This window comes from Sarcophilus harrisii, chromosome 3, assembly GCF_902635505.1.
Source record: "Sarcophilus harrisii chromosome 3, mSarHar1.11, whole genome shotgun sequence".
In the NCBI taxonomy this organism is placed as follows: Eukaryota; Metazoa; Chordata; class Mammalia; order Dasyuromorphia; family Dasyuridae; genus Sarcophilus; species Sarcophilus harrisii.
In genome coordinates, this window is record NC_045428.1 from 595,921,978 (window position 1) to 595,946,717 (window position 24,740).

The 24,740-nt window shown below is 57.4% G+C and overlaps 2 protein-coding genes across 4 annotated transcripts; one reads left to right on the forward strand and one right to left on the reverse strand.

Annotated features, from left to right (window-relative positions):
• Positions 1-4: 4 nt before the first annotated feature.
• On the forward strand, positions 5-6,633 carry VSIG10L (V-set and immunoglobulin domain containing 10 like). Of its 3 annotated transcripts, none has more exons than XM_031963294.1 (10): positions 5-447; positions 985-1,554; positions 2,020-2,313; positions 2,605-2,889; positions 3,130-3,384; positions 3,950-4,228; positions 4,408-4,707; positions 4,790-4,903; positions 5,370-5,509; positions 6,042-6,633. In XM_031963294.1, the coding sequence occupies exons 1-10, from the start codon at positions 396-398 to the stop codon at positions 6,117-6,119; spliced, it is 2,367 nt and encodes a 788-aa protein (XP_031819154.1). In that variant the 5' UTR covers positions 5-395; the 3' UTR covers positions 6,120-6,633. The 3 variants fall into 3 exon arrangements, with proteins under 3 accessions (XP_031819154.1, XP_031819155.1, XP_031819156.1); XM_031963295.1 differs by having other exon boundaries at positions 3,211-3,384; XM_031963296.1 differs by lacking the exon at positions 4,790-4,903.
• Positions 6,634-6,636: 3 nt separating this feature from the next.
• IGLON5 (IgLON family member 5) lies at positions 6,637-23,747 on the reverse strand. Its single transcript, XM_031963297.1, has 8 exons — positions 23,651-23,747; positions 16,538-16,611; positions 16,130-16,367; positions 14,899-15,018; positions 11,375-11,509; positions 11,036-11,156; positions 9,703-9,857; positions 6,637-7,981 (listed from the first exon to the last, which is right to left on the reverse strand). Exons 1-8 carry the CDS (start codon positions 23,727-23,729, stop codon positions 7,890-7,892), a joined length of 1,014 nt encoding a protein of 337 aa, XP_031819157.1. The 5' UTR covers positions 23,730-23,747; the 3' UTR covers positions 6,637-7,889.
• Between the last annotated feature and the right edge of the window lie 993 nt (positions 23,748-24,740).

Here is a 24,740-nt window from a genome sequence, read left to right on the forward strand (position 1 = left end):
CACCATCTTGGTGCTGCTTCCCTGGAGTCCGAGGGGTGCAGACTCCCTGAGGACTTTGAGCCAAGCTCTAGGGCTTGTTCAGGAGCTGGAGAATGCCCAAAGCCAAGGCGGCTTCCCCTTCCAAGGCCGGACCCCACTTTGGTCAAGCTTATTCTGCGTTGCCGATGCCTTTAAGCATAGCATTCAGATGGGAGAGAATAGCGTAGAGGGGAGGGTGCCAGGGAGGGGAGGGTGGCAGCCACAGTCCTGTCACAGGTCTATTCATAAATCCATGGGCTGCGTCCCTGTCTCCTTGAGGGCTCCCCACCCAGGAAGCCGCTTGTCTCGTCAGACCCGTCTTGGCTCTGGGAGGGTTGGGAAGCCGGACTTACCTCTGGCTTTTTGCCTTTGACAATATGGCCACCCAGGGTCCTCGGGCTCTCCAGCAGCTGCTACTACTATTTCTGGGTGAGCACCCCCTCCCCCAATACCCACCTCAGCCCCATGTTAAACGGAAAAGCCTTTAGCTAGACCCCTGTGGGTGACCCTTTTTGGTTCTTCTCTGTGGGAGACAAGGTATCCTCGTGACCTCGGTGTTGGGAGGATTGTCTCAAGGGCTCTTGTCAGTAAGAGACATCCTGGCATGGGACCTACTCGCTGCATCTGGGACTTTGGCCACCTTTCTCCTGGAGATCCCCTAACAGTCCTTAGCTTTCTTCCCCATCTGTTGGGAAGGGGGTGAGGGAGGCAGGAAGGGGTGCCTTGGGATATTGAAGCCCTGGTGCGTTTTTCTCTTTTGCCTTTGAAAGATCTTTCTTTCTCAGCTCCCTTCTCTACACTTAACAATTGGGGGGAGCATCTCTCAAAGTCTCTTTGGACCCACTCCAGAGGATCTGTCCATCAGAGGAGCTTCTCTCCGTGGGATAGACTCCGTAACTCAGCAGGGCTCCCACTTACTCCCCTCACCCAGCTTTCCCACTGTCCTCTCTCGCAAATAAAATCCAGTTTCAGGCGCCGGAACGTCACCTCCTGCAGCTCTTGGCAGAATGTCACCTTCCGTGCCCCCTCTTGGTCAAGGACAGCCCATCTCCCGTCTTAGCGCAGCCCCCAGCATGAGAGTCTCCTCTCCCAGCGCCTTTCGTGGGAGTGAAAAAGTCGTTCCGAGTGAGATAGCCGCGCCCCCCGCGGGGAGCACCCCCTCTCCTGGCGCTCCGACAGTTCAGGACTTGAGAGTCCCTCCCGGAGGGCCCAGCCCGCGGCTTGCTGGGGATCCCTTGTCGGTGCTCGTGGGTTCTCCCATCTCCTTACGATTAATCCCGGCTCCAGCCCTGGGCCCACCCAGTCCGCTGGTAATTTGGCGTCGGGGACCCACGGTGCTGGCCGCTGGGACTTTGGGGAGCGCAGCCGCCCCGCCCGGCCTGGCCCAGGGCTACCGGGCCCGGCTCAGCTTTGACCAGGTCTCGGGGACTCTGGAGCTGGAGTCGGCAGAACCGGCAGACAGCGGGCGCTACACCGCGGAGGTGATTCACGCGGGGCGCGAGCGGGAGCTCCAGGAGGTCACGGTCCGCGTCTATGGTGAGGAGGCCGAGGGGGCGTCGGGAGCGCGCAACAGCAGGGGCCGGGGGTTATGGGCAGGCGGGCTGTGATGGTTACGGGAGTTAAGGGGAGCTGACCTCGGTCCTTCCCAGCTCCGGCGAGTCCCAGCTCATTGGAAATGAGAGAGCCGGCGACAAAGGCTTCCCCAACGGATAACAGCCGGCTCTCCGGCTGATAAAGCTCTCTCGCACGCCCCTGGGAGGGCGGCTGCTCTGAGCCGGACTCTCCAGCTGCGCTTGGCGCTAGTGCAGACGCGCTCGGGCAGGAGCTCAAATTTTCCTCTTCTCCACAATCACACTGTCGTCCTGTGGCAGGCGCCGGGCTAGGGTTAGTCCTTCGGGGCGACCCCCTGGAGCAGGGATAGGCGACCCCAGGGAGGGGGACAGTGGGCGATCGCGATCGGGCGCCTGAATCCGATCAGCTCCTGCCCTCTCTCTTCCGCAGAGCCCGTGCCACAGTTAGCGGTGGCCCCCGCGGACCCAGTGCTGGAGGAGGGGGCGTCGGAGCTGCGGCTGCGCTGTGTGGGGGCCGGGCCGGGCCAGGGCCGACTCAGCTGGAGTCGGGGAGGGCGGCCCCTGGAAGCGCCAAGCGGAGACGGTGAGGGTCCCGCTCGCCTGAGGATCGAAGGAGTCGACCTGGTCATCGCACGTCTAAAGCGCACAGATCAGGCCAACTACACGTGCCGCATTCAGAGCCCCTTCGGGGCCAGCGAAGCCACGGCAGCTGTCACCGTCCTGTGTAAGCCTGGAGCACACCTGGGGGGGGGGAGGGGCGGGATCCTCAAAGCGGGGAAGGCAGAGCGGAGGGCAGGGGCGGGGCAAAGACGATCCCCAGGGGCAGCTGGGAGCCCGGGTCCCGAGTCTGGGGCGGGGCGGAGCTCTAGGGGAGAACACTTGAGCGGACCTCGGGTGGGCAGGCGAGACGCCTGGGTCGGGGAGAAAGGCTCCATAGCCCCCAAATGACTGGGCTCCGGGGAGGCGGGGTAGGGGGCGCTGCGGAGGACGCTGACGCTTCTCCGACCGCCCGCAGACGGCCCCGATCCCCCGGTGATCACCGTCTCCTCCGACCGCGACGCAAGCCCAGCCCGCTACGTCTCGGTGGGCAGCAACGTGACTCTGCGCTGCGCTGCCGCTTCCAGACCCCCCGCCGAGCTGTCCTGGAGCCTGGCCGACCCACGAGAGGCCGCCGTGCCCGCGGGGCCGCGCCTCCTCTTGCCCGGCGTGGGGCCGGCCCACGCAGGAGCCTATGCCTGCCTCGCGGCCAATCCACGCACAGGACTCCGGCGCCGCGGGCTGCTCAACCTCACCGTGGCCGGTGCGGGGCGGGTCCCAGGGGGGCCGGGAAGGGGAGCGGGATTTCAGTCAGAGGAGACCAGGAAAGGGTGAAAGCCGGGAGGTCCGAGAGCTGGAAGACGGGAGGGGCAGGGCAAAGAGGAAACGGGGCGGGGCAAAGAGGAAACGGGGCGGAGCCTCGGCGGGGGACGCTGCTGAGAGCGCAGGCGGTAGGGGAGAAGCGGGCACGCGGGGCGGGACTCTGACCACGCCCCTCCCGCAGCCCCGCCCCCCGGCTCCCCGCGCTGCTCCCTGCAAGGCTCCCCGGCTAACCGGGCTCTGCTCTTGGCCTGCGCGTGGCCAGGAGGCGTCCCCGGAGCCTCGGTGCAGTGGAGCGGGCTGCCTCCGGACGTCCCCGCGAGCCCCGAGCTCTCCTCGACGCTCGTCTCGGTTCCCGTGCGGCCACAGCTCAGCGGAGTCACCTTCACGTGCCTCGGGCGTCACCTAGCGGCCGCGAGAAGCTGTAGCATCACCCTTAGTGAGCGGGGGCGGGACTTCTGCGGCAGGGAACCCGGGAGGGGCGGGACTTCACCTCCCCCTCCCCAGAGAGGGGCCGGGCTCTTCCCGGCAGAGCCAAATGGGGTCTGTCCCCAGGGAAAGTAAAAAAAATGTGTCAAATCTTTGTCTCAGAGGAGAATTTCCTCTAAATTCTTGGAAATTTCCCCGTTGCTCACGATGGGGGTGGGACTTCCTCTTACGGCTAAGAGAGGCCTGAGTTCGAGGTTAGGAATATTCTTTCCCCAGGAACAAGGAGTTAAATCCCCCCTCCCCCCATTGTTCTAGAACTAAGGAGTCCTTTTCTGTTTACCGGGGACAGGGCGGCACTTGCGGGTTTGATGTCTCGAGACTTCCTGTCTCTGGGATGGGGCGGCCTAGGGGTGACCCAGGGGCCGCCCCGATGACCCAGCTTGCTTCAGGTTCCCCAGGGGGCTGACGGGATAAGAGCCCTCGCCTCCCCGGGCAAGCCCCGAAGCGGGGGGGAGGGGACGGGGTTGCTGCCTCAGCTTTTAGCAGAGCAGTGTCCTGACCGCCCTTCTCCCCAGAGGCCCCCCAGGAAGTGCTGCTGAGGCTGGAGACCGGGGCGTCCGGGCCCGAGGCGCCCGCGGTGGCCCTGGAGGCCACAGGCTGCCCCCCGCCGGCCAGGCTGGCCTGGGCGCGAGAGGGCCGGCCGCTGGCCCCCGGGGGCGGGGGTCGCCTGAAGCTGAGTCCCGACGGCCACAGGCTTCTCTTCGGCAACTTCAGCTTGGAGCATGACGTGGGCAACTACTCTGTGCTCTGCAGCGGGCCCCTTGGGGCTGCCGGGGACCGCATCACGCTCATCGGTCAGTCCCCGAAGAGTCCGGATCCCGAATTACAGCCCCTCCTGTCCGGGGCCCAGGGGAATACAGTGTCCTGCCCCCGGGGCCCCGCCTCCTGCCCCCGGGGCCCCGCCTCCTGCCCCCGGGGACCCCACAGGACCCCGCCTCCTGCCCCTCGGAGACCCGCTTTCCTTCCGTCACAGGGCCCTCCGTCTCCTCTTGGCGCCTGCAGCCTGCTGATGGGGCGGCCGTCTTGACGTGGGACGTGGAACGTGGGTGTGTGGTCAGCGGCTTCGAGGTCCAGGCGCGGACAGAGAAACCGGAACCAGGGGCCACGGGCCTGACCGGAGGGGCCTGGACGTCCTTGCTGCTCCTGGGGCCCGGGGAACGCTCTGCTGTGGTGCTGCTGCCCTCCCAGCCCCCGGGGCCCTGGAGACTGCGAGTCCTGCCCACTCTGGGCGGCCAGCCTGGGACCCCTTCGTCCAGCCGGAGCTATCGAGCTGGTGAGGTGGGGGGCTGCGCGCCCCTGTCTGAGGGGAACACCTGCCCCGGGGCCCCTGCTCAGTCCTGTCTCCTCTGCACCAGGTCCCGTCCTGGGCCCTGGGGCCATTGCCGGCATAGTGCTGGGCTCCCTGCTGGGCTCGGCTCTCCTTGCGGCGCTGCTGGTCCTGCTTGGATGCTGCGCCTGTCGCCTCTGGGGTGAGCGCTCAGAGTGAGAAGGAAAGAGCTGCAAGAGGAGATGAGGACCCTGAGCACAGGGAGAAAGGCCAGCTTAGTGAAGGGGCCAGAGCCACAGTCAGTGGGGACCGAAGGGAAGCTGGCCAGGGGCACAAGCAGGCTACGACTGGTCAATGAGAAGGGGAACCCGGGAAGGAGCAGAGCCCACTCAGGCCCACTGCAGGTGGATTAGATCATGTCATTGACAGGCAGATCGAGGAAGAATTTGGGAGATAAAAAGGGGTCTGGGATTCCAGCAAAGGAAAAAGGGAACGGACGCCTTATGGCCTGGGAAACGGCAGCCAGTTAGCCCTAAAAGGACACGTTGAAGAAGCTCATTCTTCCCTTGGCCAAGATAAGGCCACACGGACCCCTGGGCAGAGAAGGGAAGGTGTGGAAGGTCCGGCCAGCCCGGCAAACACTTTTTCCTTTCGCCATTGCTATGTAGGAAGCAGAAAGAAGAAGCCGCTGATCTCCCCCCCAGCATCTTCCACCCCAGAGAAGACCCGGAGCGTAACCTCTGTGGGTGCCCTGCACCCTTCCCCCCAAGGTTTCGCCACAGAACCCAGTCCATCCTGGGCTTGTCCAGTGAGTAGACGTACAGTGAGAAGTGACTGATTGTTCAGAAGGGGCAGTGAGAGTAACCCACCCCCCCATCAAAGTATGTTAAGGTGGGAGATGTCTGGCATAAAGAAAAGGGGGGTGACATTGTCGTTGATGGGGCTTGGATTCGAATGGCAGCTCTGCCACTCTGTTACTTAGGAGATCTTGGTCCAGTCACTTATCCTGGGCTTCAAGGGTTGAACTATTGAGCCCATGTGGTTCTAAGGTTCCCTTAAAATGCACAGCAGTATTAGGTGTAACTTTGATTCTTCCCAGGGTAGGAAAGGACTTCCTTTTCCATTCAGAGCAAGGGGTGGTGCGGTTTTATTTATTATTTTTTCACAAGATGAGGCAAGCTCTACTTTAACAGGATAGGGAAAGACTTTTTCCTTCTGGGCGGCTGCAGTCCTTCCAGTTTCCCCCTTTTTTACACGTACGCAGTGAGAATTCCTATTTGGCTTCCCCTCCATGGGGCTGCCAGCAGCCAGGGCACACTTCAGGCCTTCTTTCCTTCCAGGTGGTGGCCCCCAGCCAGGCCGCCTCCGCCAGCCCCAAGGGAGTCCCCCGAACAGTGCGGTCGGCCACACAGGTGTGAACGAGAGCGGCCGGCGGGGGCCCTGAGAACACGAAGCTGCCCGGGGGCTCACCCCAGCAGAACACGAAGGACCGTAGCCTTGCACAGAGCTCAGCACGCTGATTTGCACAATGGCAGCCCGGGGTCTCAAGTATCCCAAGAGGGAGACTGCCCATCCTTTCCCACCTGGAGAATGGAGCTTAGAAATCGGCCAGGGAAGACTTCCTCTCGGGCAGTGCACGTTCTAGGGCAAGCGAAGGACTGGTTGCCCGTGGGGGGCGGGGGGGAACTTTCTGATCCGGGGTGGTGGAGGGCAGGACGTCCCACACAGCTGCTTGTGAGTCGGTGGCTATTTATGTGTGAGAGGGAACCTTGGTGGACAGCAGCGAGGAATAAAACAGCTGTGTGGACCTCTGGATGTGTGTGGGAAAAGTCGGGGACAAGGATATTGGGATTCCCATCCAAGAGCAAGGGTGGGAGGCCAGAAGCCAAGGTCTCTGGGAAAGAGTGCCCCAGAACAGGCTTGCTACAGGCGGGGTTTTGGAAAAAGGTGTTTATTGGTGTGGCGGTTTCAACACTCCCCATGGTTTGGGACACACTGGGTCCCAGGGTCCTTCTTCCCCACCCACACCCGAGTTCCCCTCCCCTCCCCACCCTCCTCAGGACCCTGGGAATGGAAGACAATGTGGATGGGGCCCATGCCCCCTTCTGAGGTACAGTCCCTGTCCCTCCCTGATCCAGCCCACCCCCGACCCTCCTTAACCCTGGCCAGCTCTGAGCACTATGAACATCGAGGAAGTTTTTATGTAGTGGAAGGTGGTGACAAGTATCTAGGACTGGGCCCAGGACTCGCCCTCCCTCTGTCTGAGTGGCGGGTTTGGGGGGTCTCTCGTGGGACTAGTTAGCAGCAGGCCTTCTGTTAGGTTCTCTCTGTCCCTTTGCAAAATCCCCTCCTCTGGGGCAGAAGCTACAGTTGGACCCGGGGGCCAAACCCAGAGCAGAAGATAGTTAGAGCCGGGGTGGGGATGGGGGGACTATTGCTGATCACAGTCGCTGGTGGGTGCAGGTACATGTAGGTGAGGTACGGTCGGCTGACTGGCGTCAGGACAAGACAGGAGCGAGGGCTCAGACGGCCGGCAGCCAGGAGACGGGCCGGGGACACGGGCAAGCAGCTAAGGTGGCGGAGGGATGGGGGCAGCACTGCGGCAGATAGCTGGAGCGGGGGAGGCCGCAGCCACCGGCCTGACAGTGGGATGGAAGCACCAGTCGGCCTGGGGGGAAGGCCGGAAGGGGGGAGGGGAGGGGACACCCAGAAATGGGGCAGGCAGCCTCGGTGGTTGGGAGAGGCCCGGAGATGCCGGTGCCTCCCCCAACTTTTCCCAAGATCCAACACAAGGGGGGATGGGGCTCCTGACAGGTGGGAAAGCTAAAGCTAAGCCTGGTGGGGGTGGGGTGGGGTCCAGGGACCCCTGCAGCCAGTGCAGCCACCGAAAGCTGGCATGCAGAGGTGACGGGCAGCCTGTGGCTGGCAGGGGTGACGGGGTACCCAGAGTGGATCAAGGCCAGGGCCAAGGGGGTCGGGGGTAACCGGGGTACAGTCGGACACGTGAAGGGGTGACAACGATGGCTGTAGAAACGATGCATAATTTTGCGTTTATCCCTCACAGTGATGGGTTCTCTAAGGATCTCTCCTCTTCCTCCTCTGCCTGGGACTCGGGGCCTTCCTTGCTGGCTCTCGCTCTCTCCAGGCTGCTGGCTCACTCCCTTGCTAGGGCTCGATCTCTGTCAGCCTTACATGCCTCCCCACCACAGCCAGCCCAGGGCAGAGAGGAGGGCCAGAGGCCCGGGGGGCCGGGAGGCCGCATTCTCCAGAGAGCCTGGGCCTGAGGGAGGGAAGGGCGAGGGGCGTGGTGAGGGGGAGGAGGAGGAGGGCGGCCCCTTCAGCCTCCACCTGGGCTGAGGCTCCCTCCCCGGGGCTGCTGTCTACAAGTCCGGGGCTTTCCCCTCTAAGTGATGGGAGCTGGCTCCTCTCTTACCCATCTCCAGAAGGGGAATTCTCAGTATCTGTCTCTGCTTCCTGCTCTCTCTATCCCCTTCCCTGTCTCTCCCACAGTCTCTGATTTTTTAGTCCTTGCTTTGACCCTCTGCCACTTGCCCTCTGCCTGATCCCCATTGGCCCGATTCTGGACCTTGGCCTCCCTTGGTCTGTGCCCGTCTCTCCCAGTCTCGCCTTTTTTGTCACTCCCTCATTTTTTTCTCCAGGTGTGGTTCTTCATCTCTGTCTCTGTCTCTCCCTCTTCCTCAGGGCTCCTCAGCCTGTCCTCTCTTCCCTCTTCCTCAGTGTTCCTCAGCCTGTCCTCTCCCTTCCCTCTTCCTCAGTCCTATTTTGTCCCTTCCCTTTCCCTCTCCCTTGCCCTGCCTGTCCCTCCCCTTCCCTCCTCCCTTGGTGCCCTCCCCGTCCTCCCCCTTTTCCCTTTTTCCCAAGTGGCTTCCTCACCTGTCCTCCCCTTCCCTTCCTCAGGGCCCCAGCCTGTCCTCTCCCTTCCCTCCTTCCTCAATTCTTCCCCAATTCCTCCCCTTCCTTCCCTCCTGCCCCTCAGCCTGTCCCTCTCCCCCTTCCCCCTCCTTCCTCCCAATACTCCTCAGCCTGTCCCTCCCTTCCCCTCCTCCCTCCAGGCTCCCAGCCTGTCCTCCCCTTCCTCCTTCCCTCCTTTTCCCTTCCTGTCCCTCCCTTCCCTTCCCTCCTCCTCAGTGCCCCCAGCCTGTCCTCTCCCTTCCCTCCCCTTGTGGCTCCCCCTGGTCCTTTCCTTTTTTTAATTTGGTTTTAAAAGGGTTTTTTGTTCTTCCCTTCCCCTCCCTCCTCAGTGCCCTCAGCCCTGTCCCTCCTTCCCTCCTCCTCAGTGCTCCCCAGCCTGTCCTCCCTTCCCTCCTCCTCAGGGCTCCTCAGCCTGTCCTCCCCCCTCCCTCCCTCAGTGCCCTCAGCCTGTCCCTCCTTCCCTTCCCCTCCCCTCCAATTGCCTCAGCCCATCCTCCCCTTCCTCCTCCTCAGTGCTCCCTCAGCCTGTCCTCTCTTCCCTCTTCCTCAGTGTTCCTCAGCCTGTCCTCTCCCTTCCCTCTTCCTCAGTGCTCCTCAGCCTGTCCTCTCCCTTCCCTCTTCCTCAATGCTCCTCAGCCTGTCCTCCCTTCCCTCCTCCTCGGTGCTCCTCAGCCTGTCCTCTCCCCCTGTCCTCTCCCTTCCCTCCTCCTCAGTGCTCCTCAGCCTGTCCTCTCCCTTCCCTCCTCCTCAGTGCTCCTCAGCCTATCCTCTCCCTTCCCTTCTCCTCGGTGCTCCTCAGCCTGTCCTCTCTTCCCTCTTCCTCGGTGTTCCTCAGCCTGTCCTCTCCCTTCCCTCCTCCTCAGTGCTCTCCAGCCTGTCCTCTCCCTTCCCTCCTCCTCAGTGCTCCTCAGCCTGTCCTCCCTTCCCTCCTCCTCGGTGCTCCTCAGCCTGCCCTGGGTCTCCCTGCTAATATTCCCCTGTGTCCCCCGTCCCTCTCTCGGCCCCGCGCCTCCCCTCCCTGCTCCTGTGCGGGCCGTTCCCGGGCCCAGCCCCCGCGGCCGCACTCACGCAGAAGGCGCATGGAGGCGCTGGCAGCCCCGAGCCTGTTGGCCGCTCGGCACGTGTAGTTCCCGTAGTGGCGGCCGCTCACGTTGGCGAAGAGCAGCATGGAGCGGGTCCTCTCCGTCTGCACCTTCAGGCCCTCGGCCGCGCCGCCCCCCAGCCTGCGGGCAGACTTGTCAGTCCCTCCCCCCTTCCCCCCGGGCCCCCCCCCCCCCAGACCCTCCCAGGCTTCCAGCCTCCTGTGCTGCAGGTCCCTATGGCTGCGTGCGCGTCAGTGTGTGAGAGAGAGGAGGAAGGAGGGAGGGAGGGAGAGGGGAGAGAGACAGAGAGAGACACACACAGAGAGACAGACAGAGAGAGAGAGGAGAGACAAAGAGAGACAGATCGAGAGGAGAGACAAAGAGAGATACAGAGACAGAGAGAGAGAGGAGAGACAAAGAGAGATACAGAGAGAGAGGGAGGAGAGACAGAGAGAGAGAGGAGAGACAAAGAGAGACAGAGCGAGAGGAGAGACAAAGAGAGATACAGAGACAGAGAGAGGAGAGACAGAGACAGAGAGAGAGAGGAGAGACAAAGAGAGATACAGAGACAGAGAGAGGAGAGACAAAGAGAGACAGAGCGAGAGGAGAGACAAAGAGAACAAGAGACAGAGGGAGAAGAGAGGGAGAACAAAAGAGAGATACAGAGAGAGAGGGAGGAGAGACAGAGAGAGAGAGGAGAGACAAAGAGAGACAGAGCGAGAGGAGAGACAAAGAGAGATACAGAGACAGAGAGAGGAGAGACAGAGACAGAGAGAGAGGAGAGACAAAGAGAGACAGAGCGAGAGGAGAGACAGAGATACAGAGAGAGGGGGAGGAGAGACAGAGACAGAGAGACAAACAGACACGGTCACCGAGACCACAGCCCTTCCAAACTGTGGACAGTTTGTGGGCACTGCCCACAGTGCCAAGGGGCCTCCTGCTCCTCTCCAGCTCGACCTCCATGGCCCTGCCCCGCCCCTCCTGGTGATTTCAGTTCTTGGAGAATGCCCTTCCACAAACCCAGGGTGCTCCCTCCCCCCCACTTCGGCACCCTCGCGGAGGGGATGGAGTGAAGGGACTGGCGCCCTCATCTTTAATCTCCCCGGGTCTGCGGAAGGACTCGCAGAAAAAAGGCAGTTCCCAGCTCCTCTCTCCCGGCCCTGCCCACAGGAGCGCTCCCTCCCTCCTCCTGTCCCGTCCCGGGGCCATTCCTCAGCTCGGAGGGAAAAGCCCTCGGCACCGCCTCCCGCCCCGCCCCGCCCCGCCCCCTCTCGGCGACCCGCCCCCTGGAAGGCCCCACCCCTTTCGTCCCCCCTTACTGTTTGTCGTCTTTGAACCACTGGAAGTCTGCGGGCGGCACCGCCATAGCTTCACAGCGGAGCAGCGCGGTGCGCCCCACGGCCGTCCGGGCGCTCGTCACGTCGGTGATGGTCGGAGGGTCTGGCAGAGAGGGGGCCCCGCCTGCATGAGCCGGCCTGACCTCGCACGCCCCCTCCTCAGCCTGGCCGTTCTCGCCCCCCGCCCCAGCTGCCAGTTCAGGGGCCCAGGCGTCCCTCCCTGGAGCCCACGTCCCCGGGGACCCGGACGCCAGCCCTCCCCTGCGGGGCGCAGGCGTGTGGCCCGTAGGCTAGGGCGAGACCAGGGCGACCGGGGCTCACAGTTGACAGTGACTGGCACGCGGCGGCTGTCGGGGGCCGATGCCACGCCGTTGTGGGTCACGCACTCGTAGTCCCCCGCCTGACTCCGCCGGATATCCGAGATTTCCAGGATCTCGCCCTCGGAGGTGAAGCCGTCTGAGGGAGGAGGGGCGGGGCGGACACAAACACACTTCAACACGGGGACGACACGGGCACAACACAGACACACATCAGCAGGGGCGCAGCCAGGAGCGGGCAAGCAGGGGCTGGGGACCCTGGGTCAGGGAGTGGCCGAGGAGAGGGGACTGCGGTCCCACACTCGGGAATCGCCTCGGGGGAGGAGACACGGGATTCCAAGCCGGGGGGGGGCCATCCGGGAACCTGGGCATGTGCTGAGGGGGAGTGGGCCCCAAGGCGGCAAGGCTCCCAGAGGATCCAAGAGGGATCCCCTAGGAAGCAGCCGGAGCCCCAAGTCTCCGGAGGTAGCTCGGGCAATAGGTGCCGAGCACCCTCTGCAAAATGATCCTCCCAGCTCCATCATGCTGTGGGCTGAGTTCTCCTAGATCTCCTAGATCTCCCAGCCTTTCCTCCCAACTCTTCCTGCTCTGATACTTTACACTCTAAGGCGGCTCTTTCTGACGTCCCGTGTTCTAGGGAACTTTCTGGTTCTGACAGTCTCCGTTCTCAGCTCCCTCCCAGCTGAGACATTCTCTAAGAGTCAAATAGGAGAAAGCTGGTACAGTATCTTACAAATCGGAGGGTTTCATGGAGGTGCCCTACGTTATAGTGAATAGAGAGTCATCTCCATCCAGTCAGCCTTGCCTCCATCCAGCCTAGCCATACACGTGTCACTTAACCTTTGGAGCCCCTGGGTGGTACATGGAGAGAGTGGTGGAATTGGAATTAGGAAGAGCTGGAGTTAAATAGAGCCCCAGATACTTCTTAACTGTGTGACCCTAGGCAAGTCCCTTCACCACTGCCTGCCTCAATTTCCTCATCTGGAAAATGGGGATAATAACAGCACCCACCCACCCACCCAAGTTGTCAGGGTCACACTTATAAATTGCTTTAAAAAGGCAATACAAAGCTAGCTATTATTAGATTGACAATCCTAGCCAGCCCGAGTGAAATCATCGATTCCTGTGCTGTCAGAACAGTTATCCATCCACAGGGTTTATTCTCTCTTCCCCCACCAGGATTCCTCCATGGTTTGATATTCTAACTTTTATAGCCCTTCCATTTTTTTTTTTTTCTATTTTCTGTCATTATTTCTAGTCCTGACGCTTTGTTCTGTAGTTCTTTCCATCTCAGGAAAATGGAGCCATATTCTAAGACTCTAGAATTCTGTGTTTTAAGGAACAAAGAAACAAATCCTGACAATTACCTTGAGCTATTAGATTATAATCTCCTTGAAAGAAGAGCTTATGTTAAACCTCTCTTTTCTCTGCCATTGTGGATCACATAGGACAGGTTCTACTTAATATAATTTTGCTGAATTGCATCCAAGGCTTGGTTCCCTGAGGTCTCTCCTCCCATAGGTGGTCCCCCCATAGCAGAGACTGAATTTTGGCTCAATATAAGAATATATTTCCTACCGATCAGAGGTCTCCCAAAGGGAGTGGGATGCCTGGTGCAGTAAGTTCCCCATCAGTGGAGGTCTTTGAATGAAGAATGGACGGTCACAATTCAACAAAAACAATTACGTGCCTATCCAAGTGCAGGGCACCCCCCAGACCCCAGGCTTTTTGTTGGGCACTGGCTGGATGTGGACAGAGGGATTTGTGTTCAGGTGAGATGGGATGTCTTCTAAACTTCCCAGTGGCTCAGAGGTTCTGTTATTCCACGATCCTAGCTGGTAAATATTTACGCTTGACTGATGGAATCGAGAAGGCTACAGCTAGTTTTCCCTAGAATCATACTCGGTTAGATCTGGGAAGGCCCTTAGATAATGAACTTGAGATCCACAGGGAGGGATGGGAATTATCCAGTAGACAATATCAGGGATGCTGCAGAAGCAATCCCTTTTCAAGTATATGTTGAATTAAATGCCCTTTTGAGGTCCTTTCCAACTCTGGATATTTGTGATAGTTCTTTCTTCAGGCACCCCATTCTCCTGTTCTCCAAGATGAAAACCACGGGGTCAACCTTCCTCTTCCTTGACTTCCCATATCCGATCAGTTGCCAAGTATTGGCCATCCTGCCACAATCACATCACTTGGATTTGCATTTGTCCTTTTGTCTCCATTTACCTGGTCACCATCCTATAGGTGAAGGCCCTCTTTGCCTCTTGTTTAAATTTCTGTAATAGCATGCAGAGCTATCTTCCTGCATCCAGCCCCCCCTTCCATCCTTCCTCTACATCAGTGCTGACTCATCTTCCTAATTTCTGTGGAAAATCCCATTGCTTCTCTACTCAAAAGTTTTCAGGGATTCCTACTACCTGTTGAGCAAATTCTCAGTATTGGCATTCAAGGTGCCCTCCACAATAACGGTTGCAACCACATCTTCTCTACTTGATCTCATCCCACTCCCTTCATGTACTTCCTCCATATCTGAAAAGTCTCTCAGTTCCACACTCACTTATCTGTTAAAGTGTTTTCCTTCCTTAAAGGCCATAGGAAGTTAAGTGATTGACTATAGTCATAAGATAGTGCCAGAGATGGGATTTAAACGCTTTTCTAGCTTTGACATGTTATGTTTTCTAAGATCTCTCCGAGTTGACGTATTTCATGATCTCTCCAATCTCTGATTTCCAAGACTATTAGAATGATGAACAATATTTGGGATAGTATTGCAATAAATTCTCCATCATTTGAAATCTCCAAGCAAAGGTGGGATGACCACTTGCTGGGGATATTGGAGAGAGATTCCCATTCAGTGGTGGGTTAGATTAGATGGGGAGGAAAGAGAACTGAATGAGTACTTATATAGTGCCTACTATGTGTCATATACTGAGCTAAGACCTCTTATAGATAGTATCTCATTTGATTCTCACCACCATTTACAGATAGTTCTCATTTGATTCTCACCATCACTCTTTGAGATAGGTGCTATTATTATCCCATTTTATAGTTGAGGAAACTGAGGACAATAGAAGTCATATGTCTTAGTATGAAGTATCTGAGGCCAAATTTAAATCTATTCCATTCCCAGTACTCTCTCTAGTCCCCAAGGTGGACTCTGAGATCCCTTTTAACTCTGAAATTCTGATACCGAGAGAAGGTGGAGTTACAAGAGTTGACCATCGGTCTTCTCCCCTGTCCACCCCCTCCACATCTTGTCCATATCCCTGCACAGGCAATGGTTGGATAGGGTGTCTTCTGAGATTCAACAGGTCCTGACTCTGGGAGTCTTGGCGTAAAAGATAAATCCCCCACATTTGTGTGATTTGGCCCGATGGGAATTTTCATGGTCTGGGGGAAGTTAGGATTTAGGGAATTTAGGGAGGGCCTGGAGTGAAGTAAGTGCAGCGGGGTCTGGGAAGAGAGGTTGGGGGTTGAGAGGGGAACACAGGGCTCGAGGGAATCAGGCAGGGGGGCCCTCACCTCGGAGCTGTCTCCAGGTGACTGTGGGCTCTGGCCTCCCCACAGCCAGACATAGCAGGTTCACGTTCCCACCCTCATTCACCGTCACCGCAGAGGAGATGTTCACGATTCGGGCAGGGACTAAAGAGAGAAGGGGGAAAAGGATGGGGCAGAAGGTGATCCAGAGATCAGAATCCTTCAGCTTTTTTTTTTTTCTGAGGGTCCCAGGTTTCCTGATACCACTTTGGACAGCCTGATTCTCACCTCTACCCGGAGGATTCTGGGAATCTTGGACTCCCAACCCCTTTCCACCCCCACCAGGGACTTAGACATTTTCATCTTCCAATCTCTTCTCCCTTCCGTAACCCAGGCACCTGGCCAAGCCCCCTCATCCTCCTGCCTTGTTCCCCTCAAGAACTCCAAGCCTCAGTTTTTAATCCCTGCCCCTAAGAGACCCAGATGTCTTTCTCCCTAGTCTCATGCCTCAGGGGCTGGCATTAGGTCTTTCTAATCCCTGCCAAGGGCACACTAGCCCATGGTAGTAGCTGCCCCAGGGCCGTGAGAGGGCAGGGAGAGGCAGAAAAGCCCCCTCAGCTTTTGCTTTGCTCATCTGTCTTTGACTCCGTCTCTGCTCTCTGGCTGCCTCTGCTTTTCTCTCCGTATGTTTCTGATTATCATACCCTTCCCCTGGCTCCCCTTCATATGTTCTCCGCTGCCTCTGTTCCTGGTCTGTGCTCCTCCCTTCTCCACAGCAGCTTCAGAACCAGGACAGCGCTGGCCTTCCTTAGATCTGCCTCTGGGAGCCAGGAATCACTCCTTTCACTCCTGCATTGCTATGGCTGTCTGAGTCCTGGTGTCTTTCTCTGTGTTTGGGCCTCTATCTCTCCACCCCCTCCAATTACTGCCTGAGCCTCTTTGCCTCCTCTCTCTGTTTCTTTCTCTGTCTCTGTTTCTCTCCCTCCCCCTCCTTCTCTTTCCCTCTTTCCTCTTCCTCCCTCTCTCTCTTTCCTCTCATTTTTCCTCCCTTCCCTCGGTTTCCCTCCCATAGCCCCCTCCCTCCCCTCTCTTTTCATCTCTCCCCTCCCTCCCACCCTCTTCATCTCTCCCCTCCCTCCCCCTCCCTCTTCCCCCTCCCTCCCCCTCTTCATCTCTCCCCTCCCTCCCACCCTCTTCATCTCTCCCCTTCACCCCCCCTCCCTCCTCCTTTCCCCGCCCCTCCCTCCCCCCTTCCCCTCCCCACCCCGGCTCTCACCGTGCACGATGAGGTAGACCTGGGCCGTGTGCGGCTGCTGCCGGGTCTGGAAGGAGCAGGTGTAGAGACCCTCGTCGCCCAGGCCCACGCGGGTGATGAGAATGGAGAACTCGGCGGGAGAGTTGGTGAGCAGCCGCACGCGCGGGTCGCTGGTCCAGCGGTCATTGCCCGCGTACAGGATGTTGGAGCGGTTCAGCCAAGCCACGCGGGTCACGTGCTCGTCGATGGAGCAGCTGCGGCCACGGGGGAGGCTCGGGCTGGCACCGGCCTGGGCCCCGGGCCCGGGGGGAGGGGGGTGGGGACCCCGGGGGAAGGGAGTGGCGCACCTACCTTGAGCCAGCTGGAAGGGGGGCTTTGGGGAGGACCCCAAGGAGAGGGGGAGGCGCACAGGAGGATGTCGGCTGCCGGCGTGGCGTTGTCTCCCTCGCACACGGTGTAGTTGTCTGCCAGAGAGCTGAACTCCAGGCTCTGGGACAGCAGCCCTGCGGAGAGGGGGGGGGAGCAGGGGGGGCGCGTGATCTCCATCCCGTCCCCCCCCAGCACAGACCCTGGGGCCGGGCTGCCATGTCACTCACACAGCCCGGCCCCCGTGACATTGTAAACACGAGCACAAGCCACCCCTTGTCATCCCTCTTTCCAGCGGGTTACAGCTGGCCAGCTCCCCCGGCACGGAAAGCTCAGAGAGACAGAGACGCCAAGAGAGACAGAGATAGAGACGCTGAGAGACAAGAGTGTCGGGGCGAGGAGGGACCCATGGCCCGGGCCCTAGTGATGGGAGCCAGTGAGACTCGGGCCAAGCCTCCCGGCAGCCACGTGGGCCGGGCGCAGAAGCAGGAGCCAATTAACCCAGAAGCCCGGTTAGCCTGGGTAATTGCTGCCAGCCTGCTCCAAGCCCGGATGCGTATGTACGGCCGGGCAGGGGCTAAATGGAGAGCGGAGCCCCTCCCAGAGGCTGAGATCGCATTCTTCCCTGCCTCTGAGCCCGCTCCCCCCGCCCCCCAATCTTTCCTGTATTTAGGGAGCACCAGGGAAGGAAATGTAGCAGAGAAGTTCCTGAGCTACACAAGCAAACCTCTGCCGGATAACGGGGCGCTCCCGCTCGCCCACTGGGGACAGGCAGCTTTTACCTACCTCCTCCCTGCCCTCTCTGTTCTTTATTTAATAATAACACCTTCTTTATTAGTCATACTAATACTTTAGCAAGATAGACGCAGCCTCTGGGAGAGGGAGACTGAGGATGAGGAGCCGCTTTTGTCAGTGACACAGGAAGCTACAGGTGCAGCCACACACTGTCTCCAATACCTCCACTCTAAGCTCCCCCTCTTCCCTCCCCCGCCCCCCTCCCGGCTCTCGCAGGGGCTCAGACCATGAGGTGAAGCTTAGAACCCAACAGGGCTTTGATTTCTACGCGCTGCTCCTCACACTAAAAAGCAGGACGGGAAACACCCAGGCCGGGGCACTCTCAAGGACACACAGACATCAAACACAGGCAGAGACACACTGGAAAAAAACAGGCGTCTAGAGACAATGGCAAGGACAAAAGTCTCAGAAACAGGGATAGACGGGCATAGGCAGGCAGGCACATGGTCCCTGGGAAGGGGGGGGGGCGAGGAAGAGAGACAGAGACAGAGACAGAGACAGAGACAGAGACAGAGACAGAGACAGAGACAGAGACAGAGACAGAGTCACACACTTCCAGAGACACACACAGAGATAAGACAAGGATGTCCTAAGAAGCAAATACACAAATAATAAAGCTAGAGCCTCACAGCCAAGCCCGGAGATATATGCACAGGCAGACAATCAGAAAGATGGACTGTCATACAAAAACCCGCAGAAATAAGAACAGACATATAGACACGGTCACAAAGATGTACTGTCTCACATATAGACACACGGATCTATAAATGCATATACATGGGAATTGGTAAGCACAGGCTATTTGAAGTGAAGCTTTCTTCTCTCTGTGTCTTTGTTTCTGTCTCTGTCTCTTTATGTGTCTCAGTCTCAGTTTCTCTATCTCTTTCTCTCTGTCTCTGTCTGTCTCTGTCTCTGTCTCTCTCTCTCCTCACACACACACAACACCCCTGATTGAGAGTCCCACTTCCATCACCAAGTATAATCATCAAACGTCTCCCTTGGGGAAGGTTACCACAATGCAATAAGATGGAGAGAAGGAAGGACAACTACAGGGAGGACTACAGTGAAGAAACTGAGATGGAGAAATGAAAGTCTCCCTTCCTGCCTGCAGGAAGATGATTGGAGAGAACCACTAAGAAAGGCTGTAAGGGGTAGGAGAGAGGGCGAGAGCTTGAATTAAAGAGGCTTAATGTGCCTCCTAACTCTACCATTCTATGCCCCTACTCTCAGTTTTATGAACCACAAACTGGCCTCAGACACTTACTAGTTGTATGACCTTGGATAAATCCTTTATCTTCTATTTTTATCTCAGTTTCTCATCCATAAAATGGGAATACACAGGAGAAGGAAATGGCAAACCATTCCAGTACGTTTACCAAGAAAACCCCATGAGGGGCAGCTAGATGGCAACAAAGGATAGAGCACCAGCCCTGAAGTCAGGAGGATCTGAGTTCAAATCTAGCTTCAGACACTTAACCCGTCCTAGCTGTGTGACCCTGGGCAAGTCACTTAACCCTAATTGCCTCAGCATAAAAAGAAAACCCCATGGCAAAAGTCCACAGAGTCGTGATCGAACAAGAGCAACAAAAATAGAAAAAGCATTTTACAAGAATTTGGCCGGAATTATCACAAGGGAATGAGAGGAGAGGAGGGGGTACTAAACACACACACTCTTATCTCTCTGGGACCCCCAGAAAACCCCTTTCTGATCCGGAGGTAACTGTAGGGACCCATTTGTACAGACTATCCAGAGCCTGACTCATGGATTAATTACTGGCTGGAATTATTAGATAAGAATGGAAATTATTCTACAGGATATATGAGATGAAGGTTATTACATGGGAGAATGGGAAAGAGATTGTGTTTTTAATCCTGAATGGGGAAAATGATTATTCAGGCTACCAAGTTCAGAATTGATCTACCAAGTCAATGTGAACCTGGGCCTTGTTTAGGTGAAGGTCAGCCCATTTATCCCTCTTCATCAAGTACAAAGCAAGTGGATGCTGCAGGGCCGACTCCCAACAGCCCCAGAAGCTCAGATGTCTACTTGGGCCAATTAGCTTTCACAAGGAAATGCTGCCCTTTCACCACTTACCCTGACTGCCCCCAAACAGGCAAGGAAACAGACTGCCACAAAAAGTTATCACTTCAGTGGTGCCTGTCAAGAGAGATGAGTCAGGTCATCTTTTGCAGATCTCTGTCCTGTCTCCACTTACCCCAGAGAGAAGTGAGTTTCTCTAGAGGGAAACCTCTAGAGGGTGGGAGAAGTGTGAGAAGGGGCTTCTTGCTGCTGGGGCTGCTGCTGCTTGGATAGGAGCTCAGGATGTGGGAAAGGAGCAGGAAGGTTCTGAGAATCACTGAGCTGTAAAACCACTGGAACTAAGAACATCTAAAATTAGAGCTGGAAAGGTTCTTAAAAATAAAGAATATAAAGTGCCCGAGCACGTCCTCACCCCAGGGGTAACGCCAATGTCCCGTCCTCCACGCCTCCTCCAAGAACAGAATTAAAGGAAGAATTGGCCTAAAAACAGAGAATGATAAAACTGAGAGAGACCTCAGAATAGAACATTAAAGCTGGGGAGGTCCTCAGAACTTAGAACAGAGAATATCAGAATAGAAAGGGAGAATGGAGAAGGTAAAGTTGGGAGATGCTCTAGAATCTAGAATAGAATAGAATCTAGAATGAAAGGAGGAGATGGTTACAGAACAGAATGGCAGGACTTTGAGGAGTCTTAAAATGTAGAATGTCAGAGCTGGAAGAGACTTTAAAACTCTTTATAAGGAGTCTGAGAATGTCAAAGTTGGAACAGATTTTATAATGGAGAATGTCAGAAGGCACTTTTGAACCCAGAACAGAGAGTGTAAGAGTAGAACTGATCTAGGAAAACAGAATGGAGAATGTCAGAACATCAGAAGGAAATTTTGAACCCAGAACAGAAAATGTAAGGGGAGAACTGATCTAAGAAAATAGAATGAAGAATATTAGAGCCAGAAGGAACATTAAAACAAAATATCAGAACTAGAAAGTTTCTTCAGTATAAAAGATTAAAGGTAAAAGCACCCTGATAATTTAGAATAGAAAATGATATAATCTTTTTACTGGAAGGGAAAAACATAGACTGTCAAACTCTAAAGTAACTCTAGAACCTAAAAGAGAGCTTAAGGGTGAATGGGATCTTAAAACACAAAATGTAGAATTTCAGAGTTGAGTGATCTTGAAAACCTAGAACAAAAATGCCAGTACTGGGAGAGATATTAAAGATCACCTAGTTTATTCTCCCATTTTACAGTTTCAAGACAGATTTTTTAAATGAAAATGACTTTTCCAAGGTCACATGAATGAGTGACAAAGCTAAGACAATGACTAAGTCAATGACTCCCAGTCTATTTGCTAAGAGTTTCATTATCCTGATTAATGGACTGAACAGTGGGGAAGCAAAGCAAAGACCAAGAGAAATAGGGAAGCCGATCAGAAGACAGGTATGGAAAAATACTGAAACAGAAGCAAATAAAAGAGACCCAGATATAGAAAGAATAACAAAAAGAGAAAAATTTAGAAACTCAAAGACGAGGTAGGAATAAAGTTTTTTAAAAAAGAGAGAAAAAGATGGATTTTGAGGTGGAGAATATACAAGGAGGGGCTTAGGATTGGCAGTGATGGCCAGAGGAAGGAAGGATGCTGAGGGTAATAGGAACAGAAATACAAACATTCAGAGAGAAACAGAAAAAACATAGATAGAGAAAGCATGAAGAAAACTTAGTAAGAGAGAGATAAAGACCTGGAGAGATTTTTAGAAACAGAGGCAAATGACAAAAGGAGAGAAAAAGAAACATGAAAGAGACACACAGAGAAAGACAGGCAGACATAGAGAAAAGACAGACACACAGAGAGAAAGAGATAGGAAAGAGACAGACAGAAATAGACAGAGAGGGATAGAGACAGACACACACTGATATAGGGGGAGAGACGAGGAGGAGAGAGATGAAATGCACAGAAACAAGACAAGGAGAGAGAGAGAGAGAGAGAGAGAGAGAGAGAGAGAGAGAGAGAGCTGTAGAGAGATGGGAAGAGACAGACAGAAATAGATAGACAGAGAGGGATAGAGACAGACACACACTGATATAGGGGGAGAGACGAGGGGGAGAGAGATGAAATGCACAGAAACAAGACAAGGAGAGAGAGAGAGAGAGAGAGAGAGAGAGAGAGAGAGAGCTGTAGAGAGATGGGAAGAGACAGACACAAAAAGAGAGATGAAGCGATATGGGGGGAGAGAGAGGGATAGAAAGAAAGACAGAGATCCAGACTGGGAAAGGGGGAGAGAGACAAAGAGAGGGAGGGAAGGAAAGAAAAAGATAGAGACAGAAAAACAGAGAGACAGAGAGGGCAGCAGGGAGGAAAAAAACAGTGAGACAAAGAAAAAAAGACAGACACAGAGACATACAGAGAAAGAGAAAAAAGAAGAAAAAGTAAGAGGAAGAGGAGGAGGAGAACGAAGGAGGTGGAGGTGGAGGTGGAGGAGGAGGAGGAGGAGGAGGAGGAGGAGGAGGAGGAAGAAGAAGAAGAAGAAGAAGAAGAAGAAGAAGAAGAAGAAGAAGAAGAAGAAGAAGAAGAAGAAGAGGAAGAGGAGGAGGAGACATGCATGAGAAGACAGAGACACAAAGATGGAAAGAGAATGGAGAGAGAGAGACAGAAGCGGACACAGGTAGAGATAGAAAGACAGAGACAGAGAGAGGTAGAGAAAGAAACACAGGATAAGGAGAGAGAAGTGGGGGAGGGGGGAGAGACACACAGAGACAGAACAGAGAGAGACTCAGAGACAGAAGAGACAAAAAGACAGAGAGAGACACAGAGACAGAGAAGAGACAGAAAGACAGAGAGAGACCCAGAGACAGAAGAGATAAAAAGAAACAGAGACACACAGAGACAGAGGAGAGACAGAAAGCCAGACAAAGTGACAGGGAGAGTAAACACAGAGAGAGGTAGAGAGACAAGAGATAAAAGAGAGGGAGACAGAGCTATGAAGACAATTAAAGAGAAGAGAGCAGACAGAAACTTACATAAATATTAGGGCGACATGAAGAGACACGGAGGGACCTTCTAGAGGCGAGAGAATGAGAAACATAATAAGTGGAGAAGAACAAAAGAGCAAGATAAATGGAAAAGTAGGAAACGCAGGCAACAGAAGTCAAGAGAGATGAAGGGGAGAAGGTTCCAAGAGGGCCAGAGACAGTCAGGTCAAAGCGAGAGCCAGAGACGCAGAGAGAGCCCGAGACAAAGCCGGGAGACATGGGGAGGGGAAGCGAGAGAGCCGGGCTCGGGCAGGCGGGCAGTGAGAAGCCCCGGCTCTTTCCGCCCCCCGCCCCCTCCCCCTGCCCTCCAGCCCGGCCGCAGGGGACGGCCCGATCCCTGACTGTGGGAAAATCTCCTCTGGGAGTCAGAGGTCGGCCTGGGTCTAGGCCCCCTTCACCCATTTCTTGCTGGAAGAAGCCCCCGTCCCAGGTGGGCCCGGGCCAGCGAAACTTAATTAATCCAGCATCTCTTCAGCCCATTAACCTTTCCGCCGGGAGCCCTGCTCCTCCTTCCCATCCCCCTTCTTCCCCATCCTTCAGACACCCGGGTGACCCGGCGTCCTGCCCCTGCGCCCTATCCCGGGCACCTCAGTCTCTCGCGCCCCCTCGATGACCCAGACGACGGCCGAGCCCACGGCTCGGCCCCCACCCTCCTCCGGGCCCGGGCACCTGAGCCTCCGGCACCGCTGCCTCCCCCTCCCCCCATCCGAGCCGCGGTCCGGCCTCAAGCCCCCCGGGCCCCCAGAAACGGCTCTAAATGACCTGCTTCACCTTCTCCCCTCTCCACCCCACCCGCACACTCTGTGCCCCCCCGCCCTCCCTGCCCCAGGCCGATGAAGCCTTTTTTCTCCAGCCTCCTGCTCCCACCCCCCTCTCTCCGACCAGCTAGCTTCGGGACTCAGGTTCCTGCCCACCCCGGCCCCCCGCGCCTCCCCGCCAGTCCCCTCCTTTGCTCTCATCCGGCCGGGATCCAGGCGGGCGAGCGAGGCCCCGGGACCCCTGGGGACTGTCCCTCCCCGCCCAGGCTCCGGGACCCCCCGAGACTCATCTGTGCCCCGCGCCCCCCCGCCGCTATCCTAGCGCCCAGCCTTCAGCCCCGGGGGACCCTAGCGCCCCGATCCCCCGAGCACCCCCCCCCCCGCCCGGGCACCCAAACCCGCTTCCTCCCAGCCACATCACTAAGGTCACTCCCGACTCCCCAGCCCAGCGATAACCTCCCGGCCGCCGAGGACCCAGGCGTCCCGATCCCTCGCCCCCCGCGGGGACCCAAGCTTCCATCCTCCCCGCCCCCCGGCCCCAGCGCTGCAGTACCTCGGCTGATGACGGCCAGCCCGGCCAGGGCGGCGGCGGCGAGGAGCCGGAGCCGGGCCCGGGGGGCGGGGGGGGGCATGGCGGCGCGCAGGGGGCGGGAGGGGGAGAGGGGGGGCCGGTCCGGGGCGCGGCCTGGGGAAGGGGAGGGGAGGGGCCCCGCCGCGGCACCGGGCGGGGGGGGGGGCGCGAGGAGCCGGCGAGAGCCCTGCTGCAGACCCGGGGAGGGGGCGGCGCTGACGGGCAGGGGGACCGGCCAATCAGGGGATGCGGGGGGCCGCGGGGCGGGGCAGAGGGGGGGGGGCGCCGCCTGACGGATGGAGAGGCCTTTGTTACTGCGGTTCTGCCCACCCCCCTCCCGAATCCCCAGTTCCCTCACCCCCGCCCCCGCCGGGACCCAGGCATCTTGCCCACCAGCCGCCCCCGCCCGCGCCAGAAGGCAAACATCCCGGCCCCTCTAGCACGCTACGCAGGGACCCAAGCGTCCTGCCCCTTTCTTCCAACCGGGACGCAGGTGTCCTGACCCGCAGGCCCCGCGCTCACAAGGACCCGGGAGTCGCGACCCGCGGACCCAGCCCCGGCCAGGGGTCGGGTGTCCCAGGCCCCGCGTTGGCAGGGTTCCAAACTCCGGGTCTCCAAGGACCCAAGCGTCCCGACCCCCTCCCTGCCCCTGCCCCGCCCCACTCCGGAGTCTGGCGCCTCCCACGCGGACCCAGGCGGGAAGCCTTCCCCAAAGCTCCCGGGAACGACTTTCCTGAACCCATCAGCCTCCCGGGGACCCAGGGTGACCCCCCGCCCCAGCCCTCACTTTCTGGAGCACCCCGGCCACTGGCTCCCCGGGCGCTTCGGGAATTGTTGGCAGTGAAACGGAGGCAGGAATCCTCCTCCCGGAGTCCCCGGCCCTTGCAGCCCAGGGCGGCTGGCTCTCCACCGGGCCCCAGGGCAAGGCCCTCCGGCCCCAAGGGCCCACTGGCAAGCCCGGCTGAAGCCGTGGGCTGGTCCCTCTGGCCGTACCTCCCACAGCCTCGATGGAGCTCGGCGCCATTTACTTGTTCAAGGGCTGCTGGGAAGATCCCAGCTTGGAATTCTCTAC

Coding starts and splice junctions, on each gene's coding strand:
- VSIG10L (XM_031963294.1), top strand. CDS start 396: ATGGCCACCCAGGGTCCTCGGGCTCTCCAGCAGCTGCTACTACTATTT. Junction 448..984: donor GCTGCTACTACTATTTCTGG/GTGAGCACCCCC, acceptor AATAAAATCCAG/TTTCAGGCGCCGGAACGTCA. Junction 2,890..3,129: donor GCTCAACCTCACCGTGGCCG/GTGCGGGGCGGG, acceptor CCCCTCCCGCAG/CCCCGCCCCCCGGCTCCCCG.
- IGLON5 (XM_031963297.1), bottom strand. CDS start 23,729: ATGCCCCCCCCCGCCCCCCGGGCCCGGCTCCGGCTCCTCGCCGCCGCC. Junction 11,510..14,898: donor CACCTGGAGACAGCTCCGAG/GTGAGGGCCCCC, acceptor CTCCTCCCTCAG/ACGGCTTCACCTCCGAGGGC. Junction 7,982..9,702: donor CGCCTCCATGCGCCTTCTGC/GTGAGTGCGGCC, acceptor TCCCTCCCTCAG/GCCCAGGCTCTCTGGAGAAT.